Source organism: Montipora foliosa, chromosome 1 (genome assembly GCF_036669935.1).
Source record: "Montipora foliosa isolate CH-2021 chromosome 1, ASM3666993v2, whole genome shotgun sequence".
NCBI classification, from domain to species: domain Eukaryota; kingdom Metazoa; phylum Cnidaria; class Anthozoa; order Scleractinia; family Acroporidae; genus Montipora; species Montipora foliosa.
Window position 1 is genome coordinate 72,163,538 of NC_090869.1, and position 15,000 is coordinate 72,178,537.

The 15,000-nt window shown below is 41.9% G+C and overlaps 1 protein-coding gene across 1 annotated transcript in view; it reads right to left on the reverse strand.

The window, feature by feature from the left end:
- Positions 1 to 709: 709 nt before the first annotated feature.
- LOC137973515 (uncharacterized) overlaps positions 710 to 15,000 on the reverse strand; it is a 21,622-nt gene continuing 7,331 nt past the window's right edge. Inside the window, exons 2-7 of the mRNA XM_068820347.1 lie at positions 9,487 to 9,594; positions 7,289 to 7,396; positions 2,576 to 2,634; positions 1,611 to 1,667; positions 901 to 1,081; positions 710 to 774 (exon numbers count right to left, since the gene is read on the reverse strand). Coding sequence (XP_068676448.1) covers positions 710 to 774; positions 901 to 1,081; positions 1,611 to 1,667; positions 2,576 to 2,634; positions 7,289 to 7,396; positions 9,487 to 9,594 — 578 coding nt within the window. The remainder of the gene's footprint in view (positions 775 to 900; positions 1,082 to 1,610; positions 1,668 to 2,575; positions 2,635 to 7,288; positions 7,397 to 9,486; positions 9,595 to 15,000) is intronic.

Sequence of the window (15,000 nt, forward strand, 5' to 3'; positions counted from 1 at the left end):
GGTAAACGTACTAACGACTTCCGCATTGCACTATATAACCTTGTGCATTCGTCATTGACCGATCAGAAGCGCGATATTTTGTTGAATATATAATAAGGTAGATCTGTTGGATTAGCCACCCGAAGCCATGGCAACTTTAATTTGTGATGTTCCATGTTCGCCGTTCTAGTTAAATGATGCACCATTTGACTCTAAAAGTAACATTTAAGCTTACAGAGCTCACCGTTTGTTTCATTGGTACGGTCAACTGAAATCATAACCGAATCGCCCCCTTCGAATTCCATTTTAAATCCAGGCCTCTCCGGGTGGAAAATTGGAGTCACGCGTAAATCTTCAAGAAAAAGTTATGGATATGATAAGCGACAAAGTTCCTTTACAAACACATGTCAAATTTGCCACCTTTTATTGCCCAGCCTACCCTTCCCGACTTCCATAATCTCTCTACTTTCCCCTTTCCTCTCCTTTCTACCATCCAAACCCTTCTCCTTCCCTTCCCCTCTCACTTTCAACCACTCCGCTGTCTACCCCTCCCCTATTTTAGTTCTCCCAGCCCATCCCATCCATCTGTCGCTCCTCCCTCTCTCCTTTTCCCACTCTGCCCATCCCCTCCTCTCCTTAAATCCATCCTGCGCTATCCGTTCCCTCTCTTTACTCTGTTCCTTGCGCCACTCTCTCCGTACCCATTCCTTTTCATACTTCCCCGCACTTGTCATTTCATGGCCATCCATGCACCTCTTAGCTTAGATGTATTTTTCACATACCCTTCTACAGTTGCTGTAGAAGAGTATGTGAAGCTACAGTAGTTGCTGTAATGTTCTACTCTGCAGCAGAAGACGTACTGCATGAAATCTTCAAACGTTGCCCATTTAGCTTATTTATAAAAAAACAAATGACACTCACCAAATTCACTTGTTTGATTGTCGCATGGCATGGACTCATTTAAGCTGGCAGCAGCGACACGAATTTCGCAAAGACTTAAATTCCTCATTGCATTTTGTTTTCGTCTTATGTCAGTTTCTTGCACGCCATCCTTATTTTGTTGTCGTTTTGTGCCAGTTTCTTGTACGGCATCATTCGTCATCTTAACCAAAAGTAAAACACATTTCTGAAGAAAAATAATAACGTAACGGCTTTCGTGTTCATAGTTTTCCGAACTAATTCCGAGAGCTGTTGTAATACCTTTGTCATTACAATGAGTACAGTAGAGAGGTTAAGCAAAGGGACCAGGGACGGATCTAGGGGGAGGGGGCAGGGGGTTTTGTCATTTCGTCCATTATGTTTCACACAAAGGCAAATTTTAGTTTTCTATTTAAGCTTCAACAACATTCCCCAAAATCCAGTTCGTGTTTTGATGGTTTGCATCTGACGTCACGGAGGCCATGTTGGTGTACATGTCTTTTGAGGATTTGTGGGCCATTTTCTATTGTTTTGTTCACCAACATGGCCGTCTCATCACGTGGACTTAGACCTAGAATAACTGGGCTTGTTTGTAGAAGATGAGCGAACTAAAATGATCACGAATAATTTTGTTAAACGTGACCTTGGCATCGCAGATCGAGAATTGCCTAACACCGAAGTGAATCTAATTAACTGACGCCTATAGCTATTACCTTTTTCACAGTTTTCATTCCTTCGAGAGTCTTGCCACTGTTCGGGACAGCAGGTTCCTAATAACAAAAACGTTTGGCTAGTTCAATACAAAGGCTACCCTACTTGGCAAAGTTGTTTATACCCGCCAGAGGTCATGTTAACATTTGAGCCGGGGATTCGTATGGTCCGGCGTTCATTGCTCGCCGCTTCGCTTGCAGCCCCTTTCGTGGAGTTGGAAATATTCTTCTGCCCAAAGCCCGATGTGTGTTTTCGTCTCTGCAAAGCCTCAGTTTTGCGTTTTCCCAGCCACCGAAGTAACGCCACTGTCCACCATCTTTACGGGCCTTGTGTGACCGCAGTCTTATTTGCAATATTTTTTAATTGTTCAATTTTTTAAGTGGAAACTAGTGAGCAGCACACAGCAACTGATCTTGTAAACTTTGTTTATTATCCGACGGGTTTCGTCTGATCCAACAGGCTTCATAAGGGATTCTAACAAGATGTGTAAAGGGAACTAGTTTTATACATAAAGTTATAGTACAAAAGCACATTCCAGTAAGGGTGTGAACAGCAAAACACCCACAAGAAATACGCGCAGGATATAGCGTCAATCCTGAGTAGAAAAGGGGGTAAAGTTTAATTTTGGGGCTCACGATTTAACATTAACCTCGGATAATAAGTTATTATAACAAGATCAGTTGCTGACATTCTCCCAGTACGGCTTGAGCATCCTTGGCCAATAAGAGATTTATTACACGACTGGAAACTGATTTAGAAGTTATATACTGTAAAATTCCTAGCCTCAAGATTTAGGGAAAATTATGTGCAGCAAAGATTTTAATGAACACGACTCAGAGAATAGAATTTTAAATTATGGTTTCTCCAAAGAAAGCATCCGCAAGGTGTATTCTCTGCTTTTCCTAATAACTGAAGATTCGAAATTAACTGCCTTGCAGTTTAAAATAATACACCACATTTTACCTACCGAACCCAGCCTTTTTCGAGGTGGCATTACTGAAAGTGACATTTGTTCCTTATGCGCCACTGAAAAGCAAACAATAAACCACCTATTGTACCACTGTACCATATCCAAGGCTTTCTGGGATAGATTCACCAAGTGGTGGTACCAGAAATTCAATCAAGTAGTCTTTTTGACTGCATCTAACATCCTATACCATAGTTAATAGAGGAGAATGGTTATGAAACGCGACAAGTTAATTTGTTGTAGGTTTTTGCTCTCTTTTTTGGCCTCAGTTGAACGTGCACATAAAAAAAAAAGTTGTTTACTCCGTACTGTGGAACTAGCCAATAGAAGCGTGTTGATTACGTAATTCATGCATAGTATATGAGCGCAAAACAAAAGATTGTGCACGGTCGTGGACTTTCCAACCTAAATCTTGGCATCTTTGTTTGCCCCTTTGATGTTTGCCGAGCTTCCAAACCATTCCCCTCTATTACCTATGCCTATACGGTTGGCATAATAACATAAAAAATAAACAGGCACTTAAAGTGCGTTCGATTGACCGTATTCTGGAACTTATATGTTAGAAATCCTTCGTTTTTACGAAGATTCACATTAAAATTGTCAAATATCTGCTAAAATGCTATTTTAAACATATTTTCATTATCCTCGCTGCTTTGAAACCCGCCAAACATACCGTTTTAATCATCACTCCACGTATTTTTATTCCGGAATAGGGTTAATCGAACGCGCCCTAAATGTCACTCTTCTTATTGCAAAATTCCATATCTTCGCGACAAGTTCATGTGATGGCTTGAAGGCTTTCTTTTCCGCCTCCAAGACAAACTTGATATTTTAAAGCAAAGTTATACCGCCCAAGAAAGCTGCATAAATTCTTAAGCATCTGGGGAAAACTTCTATAAATTTCACAGTGACTTCGCTTCAAACATCTCTTTGTAAGTAAAGTAAATACTGTAGTATCGTTCCGTAAGCATTGTAAGTAGTGTAAGCGCTGTAAACCGTGTCATAAGTGTTTGTAAATTATTATCTAATTAGTGTTAGTAATTAATTGTAATTAGGGTAGCGTTAAGTGTTAGTGTAATTAATAATGTAATATTGTTTGTAAAATAAAAAAAATCAATTTTAAAAAAAAGGGTTTTAATGAACGCAAGCTTAAATGGGTCACAAATTTTCCCGTGCTAAGACTCTGTTCTTAAAGCAACAAGTCTCGGATGTAAGGCTTTCATTTTCTTGCTTTTACTAGTAAGCTATTACAATGCTAGAAGGACTTTTCAAGCAATAAGAATTGTCGTAACAAATTTCGCTGTCAACGGTGACAGAAACAGTTAAAGGGAAAGTACTGCCTATATAGTGAGAGGCGCGGTGGCCTCCTGGTTAGTATGCTCGACTCCCGATCGAGTTGTGCGAGTTCGGGCCCTGTCCGGAGACATTGTGTTGTGTTCTTGACCAAGTCACTTTACTCTCCCAGTGCCTCTCTTCACCCAGGTGTATAAATGGGTACCGGCGAATTTAATGCTGGGGGTAGCCCTGCGATGGATTAGCATCCCATCCAGGTGGGAGAAGAAAAAGTCGCTTCATGCTACGGAAACCGGCGTGTTGGGCTACTGGCTCGTAAGTAGATTTTACCTTTTCGGCCTAGAAAATGTTTCACTGAATCGAAAGGTCTTTACCTGTGTTGTCCTACTTGACCACTCATTTGGACTTAATATGTTCAAATAGCCAGCAATAACGCTTCAAAAATAGACATTTTTACATTGGAATCCGCCATCTTTGTTTTTGTGTATGCAAACCAGGCTATGACGTAGCACTAGTCAAGCATTGCTTCCGATGTAAACAACGAGAACACGGGTGAGGAGAGATGTAGACTTGAATCTTAATTGTATTGATATTGCCCCCTCCCCTCCCCCTTCAGAACAGATTTACCAGTGGAAAGCGAGTTTGCAATGCTATCCCGCTCATTGCTGTGAAACAGAGAGTGTCGATGGGATAGCTTTCACGATTTAACAATTTGCCTTTTCACGGCTGACGGTTTTTTTTCCCGTCACGGTTAACTTACATGAAAACAAAGAAACGTCCCTCGTTGAAAATGAAACTTTTTTTTTTTTGCTTTTTGGGTTTCTCCGTGTAAGTAGGGTCTTACAGTACACATATATAATAGCATAAGTCATTGGTTATCAGTATGCGACTTACATTTTTGTCAAGCCCTCCAACTGGGGGCAAGAGAGGATGAGGTAAGAGAAAGGATCCCCCATACATGGGCCGATGATATATATATTGTTTAAATCTAATTTTAACTACGCATCTATTTTTAGAGAGGCACCTGACTGACCATTTGTAATGAGTAAATGAGCAACCCTTGAGTAAATGAGAAACCGACGAGCGACTCATGAGCAACTCCGAGCAATCCTGAGTAACTCGAATTGGGGTAGTAACTCACTCGTTGCGTGACTCGAAATGAGTAACACAGAGTAAGACTTGATCAGTGAGAGTTTGGTCTCTACTCATTTTGGTGGAGTAACTTCAAGCAAACCGGAGTAACTCAAATCGAGGGAGTAACTCCGAGCAACCCTGAGTAACTCAAATTCAGGGAGTAACTGCGAGGACCATTCTCTCCGTGACTCAAAATGAGTGTAAAAGTAGACGTCAAGCAAACGATGCTCATTTGGAGCAATCCCTTTGGTGACCGTATGGCTCATTTCTGCCGCTACTGCCACAAACCATTTAGTCGAGCTTAAAACACAGACTGTCACGAGAGGCGAGGTTTTTGGAAACGGACAGACCAGAAACCTGTAGGAGGCGCAACAATGGCGGACAGATTTCAGGAAGTACCACCCTATGCTCCCTCGGAAGAGAGAAGTGAAGACGAGGACTTAAACCAAGACGAAGGGGAAAAGGAAGGAAAAGACTCGGATTCGGATATGGTCACCGAGTCTGAGGACGAAGACGTTAGTGACTGCGACTCGGATTACAAAAATCCCTCGCCAAGACGTAGAAGAGTCACTGAGTTTAACCTCTGACAAAAAAGTCAACACGTTCTTGGAGGAGCGAGTCTCTGAAACGATAGCTGAGGCCAAAGCTTTCAATGCCCTCTTACCAGTTTACAGAAGAAAGTTGCGAGGGCTGCACTTGAACTATCTCCACTGGTTTGAACGTCTAAAGCATGACCCCGTGCATAAAGACGTCAAGAAAACCCGACGTCGTTTCATGGAGGAAGATTCTATGGATGTTGAAGAGGCCACAGTCGCGGCTGTGGAGAGACGAGAATTTTCATTGAACAGGATGTTTGAGCCAAGCCCAATACCCACACAAGAGGAGGAACAAGAGGATAAAAGTGCGAGTTTCATCACATCAGAGTCCTATAGACCGAATACATAAATGGCGGCCAAAAAAATATTCTTTTGTTTATGTGCTAATTAGACTCACTAGCCTCGCTCTCAAGCAACATTTCTTTTGTATTTTGTACATGCAAACGAGGTTAGTGAGTCTAATTAGCATATAAACAAAATAATATTTTTTAGGCCGCCATTTATGCATTCGGTCTATAGACAAAGACAACAAACAGCAGCTTACATGACAAAGAATGTTGTCTCGATACCGATTGTGATTGCCTCTGACAAAGTATTCCTTAATATCTCATGAAATGGTTCCAATGTAGTATTGCATGACATCATGTGTCGTTAGATTTTGCAAATACATCGTTAACCACTGTGAATAATAATTACTTATCGGCCTGTGCGAAACTTTTGAACGATGGAGAAACCTCGAAACAATTCTTCACAAGCTCTATTGGTCGGTTAGCGGAACGTATTTAAGATGGTAGAAGCCAAAACGCGGGGTCAAGGCCGGGGCCCGGGTTGGGGCCGGGGTCGGGGTGTCTTTTATTTTTTCTATATTTTTGCTTCAATTTTTGTCGTTATTCGCCTGTACTGTTATTTTCGAATGTTCGGCATTTTTCCTTCATTTATGGTGCAAATTAGTCAAAAACATTAAGGAACCTAAGGAAGCTATGAAAGTTCTTAAGGGACATTTTACTGTTTTTTTTTCTAAATCGGACTTTTTTTGTGTGTTTTAAAATCGAAGTTAGTTTTTGCGAGCATCTGGCTTTGTCTTTTCGGAAATGCTTTGTGCATCTTCAATCTGAACGGCAACATGAATGAGTTCACTTTGTTATCAGGAAACCGGTCGTTTCGGCTACCGTCTGTTCGTCTACGTCTGAGAGTCGGTTCGCCTACGTCCAATATGTCAGTTCGCTTACGATGTATATGTACAAGCTTTGAAACTGAATTGTTTAAAAAGTCCTTGTCGAACCTCGCAGAAAAACTGAGTATTAAGATGAAATAAACCACCGTTTACGGTTTTTGGCCATTTACTTGTGACTCGTGCGGCCTATAGTAAAGGAGCTGCGACTTTTCATTATTATATCATTCAAGAGGACATGAAAGTTCATTTAACAAAGGATTGTAAACAACAGTACCATTCACCAATCATATCGCTGCAAGGAAGGGTTACGTTTTTGCAAACTCTGACTAGGGTAGGAATTGAACCAACGACCTTCATTGACATCTTAAATTCCCACGACTTGCTCCCGTCTGACCTTGTAGCTCAGTCGGTAGAGCAGCGGTGATCTAACCTGAAGGAAGGATTCTAATAGCTAATATACGTGCTTTAAACCAACAGACTCGAGTACGCCGTCCTCTCTGCCAGAGTTATCCTTACCCGTTTCTTTGGCATAACCGTCAGACTTCGGAACAGTGGTAGAACTGACTTTGTTCCCTGTCCCGCCTTTATTAATTTGGGAATTTATTGTTTCATTCTGCCTTCTGCCTAAAAGGAAAAAGTAAACAATTTATGAAACCATGGATAACAAAGGAAAGAAAAACAGCTATACGGAAAAAGAACGAACTTTTTATTGCCAATAACTTGATAAATATAAATTATATAGAAACAGTATTCGAGCTTTAACTCGTGCAAGCAAGAAATTAGCCCGCGTACTGAAGCGTTTCCGTTGGGTTTCACCGAAGAGAACTTTTGACCGAGCAAAAAATGAAGAGAGGGGGGAGGGGGAGAGGAGGGAAGGAAACGCTTGTCCGCAAACCTCGACATTCCGCAGAACGCCTTTTTCACACTTTTCATTAACATATCATTCAAAAGGACATGACAGTTCATTTTCAAAGGATTGTAAACAACATTAGCATTCACCAATCATATCGCTGCGATTTCGATCCATCGGAGAAGGGATTGATACTATAAAAGTCGAAGTATTTTTTTTTCTCATGTCACCAGTTCGTTAGAACAACGCCCTTAATCGAAAAATCAACGCGATAGCGGAGGAATTTGACTGCATCTTTTGCGCACAAACCGGCACCTTCTGTCAAGAAGCCCTACTCTGCGGCGGATGCGACAGGTGGCAACACCGTCGTTGCCACACTGGTGTTGGCAGGTATAAGGAAGGGTGACGTTTTTGCCAACTCCGACCAGGGTGAGAATTGAACCCACGACCTTCGGGTTAGATCACCGCTGCTCTACCGACTGAGCTACAAGGTCAGACGGAAGCAGATCGTGGGAATTTAAGATGTCAATGTCATGGATATGTACAAGTACAAGGAAGGGTTACGTTTTTGTAGGGCTAACGCTCACATGGTTCATATGGGTAGAAAACTAGCAAACAAACTTTTGCAGCTGATGTCTTTTCCTGAGGTGAAATAGACCTTGAAAAAGGATACATATTAGTCTAAGAAAGAAAAGTTCGGTCGCACGAGAGCATAAAAGGCGAAATATTTGTTACTTCTCACGTACAAATTTTTTTTGTTATTTTGTTAAAATGGACAAAATCAGGAAAGGACGTGATCTACGGAAAGAAAAATGTGGGTCACCGAGCATTGAAGAGAGTAAAATCGCTGCGAAGTTCTCAAAGCGATTGTCTATTCGCACTGTCACGCCATTGCGTGACATTTCCGAGAAGACCTGGGTCCACAGCTATCCCATAATGCCAAATGCTTTCACGTTCCATTCTTGTAAAAAATGTTTGCACCTTTAGCACCGTGTTTACCTTCGTGGTCTGCGATGCATCACGTGTGCGTGACATGCGCGAAAAAATGCGCAGTACCAATGGGCGTGAACGTCCTTAAATTCCCACTACTTGCTCCCGTCTGACCTTGTAGCTCAGTCGGTAGAGCAACGGTGATCTAACCCGAAGGTCGTGGGTTCAATTCCTACTCTGGTCAGAGTTTTTCTCTGTCCCTGTGTGGGCCCATTTCCAGTAGTAAGGCTAACGCTTACATGATTCACATGGGTAAAAAACTAGCACTTTACGTTACCCTCTAATAATTAAGTGGTGTTGACAGGGCCACGTATAGACAGGCAGTAAGGACCGGCCAGGACATCTCATGGACTTGCCTCTGTTGTAAAGACGAGACGCCAGTGCCCATTCCTGCTAGTTCTATGATGGGGTTGATTTCCAGTACTGTGTAAATTTACCGTGAATAAACAATTGAATGTAAAGTCTGAGAAAATATTGCATGCACCATTTTGAGGTAACTAATTAACAATTAGACCCGCAGCCCGCAAGGGCTACGGGTCAATATCCCATGAGGGGAAACCGAATGGGCTATTGGCCCGTGGCCCTTGAGGGCGAAGGTCTAATTGTTTTAGCATCACCCAACTAGTCGGACAGAAAAGGCAAATAACAAAGTTAGCAAATGCAAGTTGTAGAAATATTTAATTGGGATTTAAACGAAAGAAAGCCTCACTCTTTTCGCTGCTCGAGGACTATTAATAATAGTCCTCTAGTAGCGTAGCCAATAAAAATGCAGGATTTGCATTAGTCCACCAGTTGGGTGATACTAATAGCTGATATATGTGCTTTAAGCCAACAGACTCGAGTACGCCATCCTCTCTACCAGAGTTATCCTTACCCGTTTCTTTGGCATAGCCGTCAGACTTCGGAACAGTGGTAGAACTGACTTTGTTCCCTGCCCCGCCATTACTACTTTGGGAATTTATTGTTTTATTCTGCCCTCCGTCTAAAAGGAAAAGTAGACAATTTATGAAACCATGGATAACAAAGGAAAGAAAATCAGCTATACGGAAAAAGAACGAACTTTTTGTCGCCAATAACTTGATAAATATAAATTATATAGAGACAGTATTCGAGCTTTAACTCGTGCAAGCAAGAAATTAGCCCGCGTACTGAAGCGTTTCCGTTGGGTTTCACCGACGAGAACTTTTGACCGAGCAAAAAATGAAGAGAGGGAGGAGGGGAGAGGAGGGAAGGAAACGCTTGCCCTCAAACCTCGACATTAAGCAGAACGCCTTTTTCACACTTTCACACTTGAGCGCACACCTGTCTGGAACGTCTCAAAAAAACGACCAAAGTAATTCTTATCTTCAAAGTAGATGATCAGACTGCCCCAAACAACTACAGGCCTATATCTCTTTTGTGTATCTTTAATAAAATATTTGAAAAGCTTATCTACAAAAGGCTCAATTCATACTTAATTTCTAAAGAAATTTCACAGTACGGTTTCCGCGAGAAGCACTCAACAGAACATGCAATTCTTGATATCATCAGCAAAATTCAAGTGAATTTGGACCAAAATGAAACATTATGTGGCGTACCACAGGGATCCGTCTCAGACCCTCTGCTTTTCCTAATCTATACAAATGGCATATGCAACTTTTCAAATATTCTTAATTTTTTCATATTTGCAGATGATACCAGTTTGCTCCATGCAGACAGTAATCTTAAAAACTTAGAGAAAACCTTTAACAAGGAATTAGCGAAAGTGTCTAGTTGGCTCATTGCAAATAAGTATAAGTAAATCTAACTTCGTTCAGTATCTGTCGCCCATGTTAAAAGAAAATTACTTCCCCGGCAGCCCACCATAAAACTTTTCGACAATAAATCTCAACGTTTAGTAGCTATAGAGTGTCAAGAATACGTCAAATATTGAAGAGTTTTAATTGATCAACATCTCAGCTGGAAGCCACATTGATCACATCGCTTTAAGAATCAGTAAAACTTTTGGGGTCGTGCTGCGAAGTATCTTACAAACAAATTACTTTTACTTCAAAAGTGCGCCTTAAGGTTTATGTAACTATTTTACCGATAAACAACATGCCATTCCTCTTTTCCTCAAGTCCAACTTCCTTCCTATTCACTTAATGTATGATATTTCTACTAATGTGGCTCCTTCTTTAATTCAGCAGCTTTTCACGAAAGCAGAAAATGTGCATGGTTACGGCACAAGATCGGCCACCAGGGGAAACTATTACGTCAAAATCTTCTACACTTGAAATTCAAACAAATTTGTTTTCGCGATCCGGCACCCATGTTTGGAACATTTTACCACCAAAATTACGTCATGTCAATAAGAGTAGGCTTAAAAAGGAATTATGTGTGTCTCTACTTAATATACTAGAAAATGAATATATTGGTGTGGCTGAACTTATCACGAGGTTGCCTAAAGTCAAATTGATGTTTTATTTTCCATACCATAATTGCAGCTAATATTAGGCATTGAAGGAAAAGGAAAAGAGGAAAAAGGAAAAGGAAAGGAACTTTATTTAAGTGTTTAGTAGATTTAGCGCTGGAGCACTAATTGGGGACACTGTAAAGTGAAATTAACAATTAACACAACAAGTCAAATGTTAGTTTTTGAGGAGAGGGGAAACTGGAGTACCCGGAGAAAACCTCTCGGTGCAGAGTCACTCAACCCACATATGATGCCGAGTCGAGGAATCGAACCTATGCCACATTGGTGGGAGGCGAGTGCTCTCACTACTGCGCCATCCCTGCAACCCAAGAAAGTAAATAGATAATATCAAATATCTCTTGTGCAGCCTCCCACCTCGATTAGCACTGCTACCTGCGGGATGGCTATCATATCTTAATTGATTATTATTGTAAATGAAGATTCGTTGTTGTTGTTGTCTTCTTTCAATGTGTTTCATCGTTGACCCTTCATAGTTGGAAAAAAAAAAACTAAGTAGTTAGCGTTTTCTGGGGCGAAGTGACTCAGTACAATCTGCCCTAGCTAAACTGCGTCATCATATCTCTCCTTCTATTCTAAAACATCTGTATCATTCTCTTGTTTACCCTTTTTTAATATATGGTGCAACTATCTGAAGTAATACTTATGAAACTACTTAATTTACACCCAATAATTGGTTTACAGAAGGAGGCAGTTAGAATTATTACTTTTTCTCAATATCATGAACATATATCTCCTATTTTTGAAGACTTGAATATTATGAAGTTCCTTGATGTTATGGGAAATTTATTACCTAGAGGAATAAATGATTTTATGCGCCTGGCAATGCTGGTTAATTTTTTACTGACTAGGATCAGTTTACATACGGGACTCTAGTTTAGGAAATACACAAGTGGCATAGGACAAGTTCAGGCCTCTTTTTCTTCAGCTCCAAGAAGGAAACGTTTTTTCTGTTCCCGTCTTCCACTTGACAATCGATTGTGGCTACAGAAGGATTTGGACGCTGAGAAAAAGATAAGTAAGACTGTATACTATAATTGTGCCGAAGGGAATTGGTTGCGTGCATTTTCAAAACCGCTGGCGATCAAAGATGGCTTCTAAACCACGCGCTCTTGTCTTAGGGCATTCATTCGTGCGACGAGTACTTGAGTTTATTGACCTCCGTCAAGCAAACGATAGCTACCGTCGCGACCTTAACTTATCTGAAGTCTACAAAGTCGAGATTTTTAGTATTGGAGGTCGCACGGTCGATAAGATGATTCGGTTTGATCTTGAATTCATTAAGAGGAACGCCCCCAATGTCGTGGTTCTGGAGCTCGGCTCGAATGATATTTGCGACAGTCATTGCGATGCGGACACGGTTGTGCTTTCCATGGTCGCTTTTACTGAATTGCTGATCAAGAGTCTATCGGTACGATTTGTTGTTGTTTGCCAAATACTCCCAAGAATGCACACCCCCTTCGATGGCTATAATGGGCGGGTCCGAGAAGCACTTCAGAATCTTAAATCCGCTAAGTTTTGGCGGCATCGTGGTCTTGCTAATCCCGCTAGGAACGTTTATGCCAGTGATGGCATTCATTTAAATGATTTTGGAAACGAAGCTCTGTATAGGAGCTACAGGGGAACAATTTTATTTGCATTCTCCCAATTTCACTAAAAGGCCCCAGTCAACATGCAAGTTCCTTACACTTTGTGGTGAGTGACAGAAAATTTTTGTGGTGACTTGATATTAGTCATACTTTTCATTTCAGTTCATGCAATTCCCCTACTTTCCTCGGCCACCCTGGCATATGAGCACCCTGAGACCCGCCTTGTAATTCTTTGCATTTTTATGACGGGTGTGATTGTTTATAATCAACCAACTTTAAGGATTGGTTGGGGGCCAGGCTGGTCAGCATGGGTCATGGAATTCTTGCGGCCAGAGCAATGCTCTGCGCCATTCATGACCAGGTTGTGCTGTTGCATCATCTGGTATGCCTATTACAATGCCTTTAGTTGTAATAGTAAGCTTCTTCAGTGTTATACACTGTAGCAGCAGCCTGAGCACTCTTCCTTCCAAGCATGGATATATTAGAATATCCTGTGTGATTATGGCTGTTTGCATCGATAGCTTTGTACTTAATTTGTACATGTTATGCTATCAAGCGGGTCTCGTGATGTTGTTGCTCGTTGACAGGTTATAATTTTCCAGGGTGGCAGTGTTTGGGGTGGGCCTAACAGGTGTCAGCAACTTGCGATTTCATTTGCCTCCCACTTTTTCTTTACAATCTGTTCTCTGTGATTACCCGCAGAATGTCTTCCAAACGGACTAGTTTTCAGGCAAGAGCAGCAAAACGACGGAGACCTGCAGGTGTGTTCGCTCCTCATCCGTCTTCATTACAGCCCTCATCCTCTGCAACTAGAGACCCCAGTCCTGCCCCAGCCGGCCCAAGCGGATCCTCATCAGCCAGCCGAGACGATAATGCCATTCCTAGCCCAAGTGGACTCGGACAGCTATCCCCAGAAGTTCTTCATGCCATAACTATGGCCGTTACCCAGGCTTTGCAGCCTTCATCTTCCTCGGGTCCTACTATACGGTTTATCCCTGACCCAGCAAATACTGCGCCACAGGGTGTGCACCATGCCACAGACCAGCAGAGCCCCTCCTTAGGAGCCACAGTGCAAGGGTCAGTTAATGCAGTGGTTCAGAGTGTCATCGGCCTTCAAGATCCACAGGGATCCCAGAGTAAGAACACTTTCTTATCAGCAGCTATTCCTTTAAGTCATAGGGTGCCTGATAAACTAAAAAAAAAATTTGGGCCAATGAATTTATAGATTTTGCACTGCTGCTCCACAATAGTGTTACCAATCCCGCCGAGGAGCAGTTTACTGTCAAACTAGACACCTCTCAAGAGGGTCAGCAGTCTTTAGTTTTGGTACCAAGCACTAAAAAGCATCCCTTACACACAATTGACCAATGGATGTCAGCATTCCAAATATTTGTTTCCATTTATGCAGAGCGTGTCCCTCAGGACACACGTGCTTTAATGAAGTATGGTTCTATAGTAAAGGAACTAGCAACACTGGGGGCTAATTGGAAGTTTTACGATGAAAATTTTAGGAAACTTAGGGAGTCGCAAGGGGTGCCATGGAACCAAGTTCATTCCGAATTGTGGCTGAGGTCCCATTCCTTTCGCGCCAAACCAAATACCCAGCCACGGAAATCCAAGATCGACAGCCCCTTCATTCCCAAAGGTTACTGCTGGAAATTCCATAGAAGCCTTCATTTCCCCGGGTGCTCTTTTAAGCCAACCTCGTTCCCAGGGCTTTTTCCCTAAGAAAATGGGAAGGGCGGGAAAAGGCCCTGGCATCGGCCGGTCACATGACCCACTAAAACACCCAGAAATTTTGGGTGTAATAAATTAGCATGACTGTCTTTATATTCCGAGCAAAGCATACAAACCGGATTTCTGGGAAAAATCTTAGTTAGCGTTGCCTCCTTACTGGCCCCATTTTGAGTATGAAATGAAATTTCACAAAAATCGCATAAAAATTACATTACTTATTATAACATTGCAACCAGCCAATAAGAAAATAGAATCGACCGGCCGATGCCAGGGCCTTTTCCCGCCCTTCCCATTTTCTTAGGGAAAAAGCCCTGGGAACGAGGTTGCTTTTAAGCACCAGTGTTTTCGATGTGGGCATTCACACCCCATTGCCAAATGTCCCCAGCCAAAACCTCATCCGGGTAAAAGGACAAAGCCAAGCAGTCCCCCTGTCCGGAGCACTCCCAACACCAGTCAAAGTTGAGACGCTGGCCTATTATCTAGAAGGATACAATGAACAACTTTATGAGGAACTAATTTCAGGTTTTTTGTACGGTTTTCCTTTACATTTTCATGGACCACAAACTGCCCATGTTCCCACTAATCTTCTTTCTGCAGCACAGCATCCAGA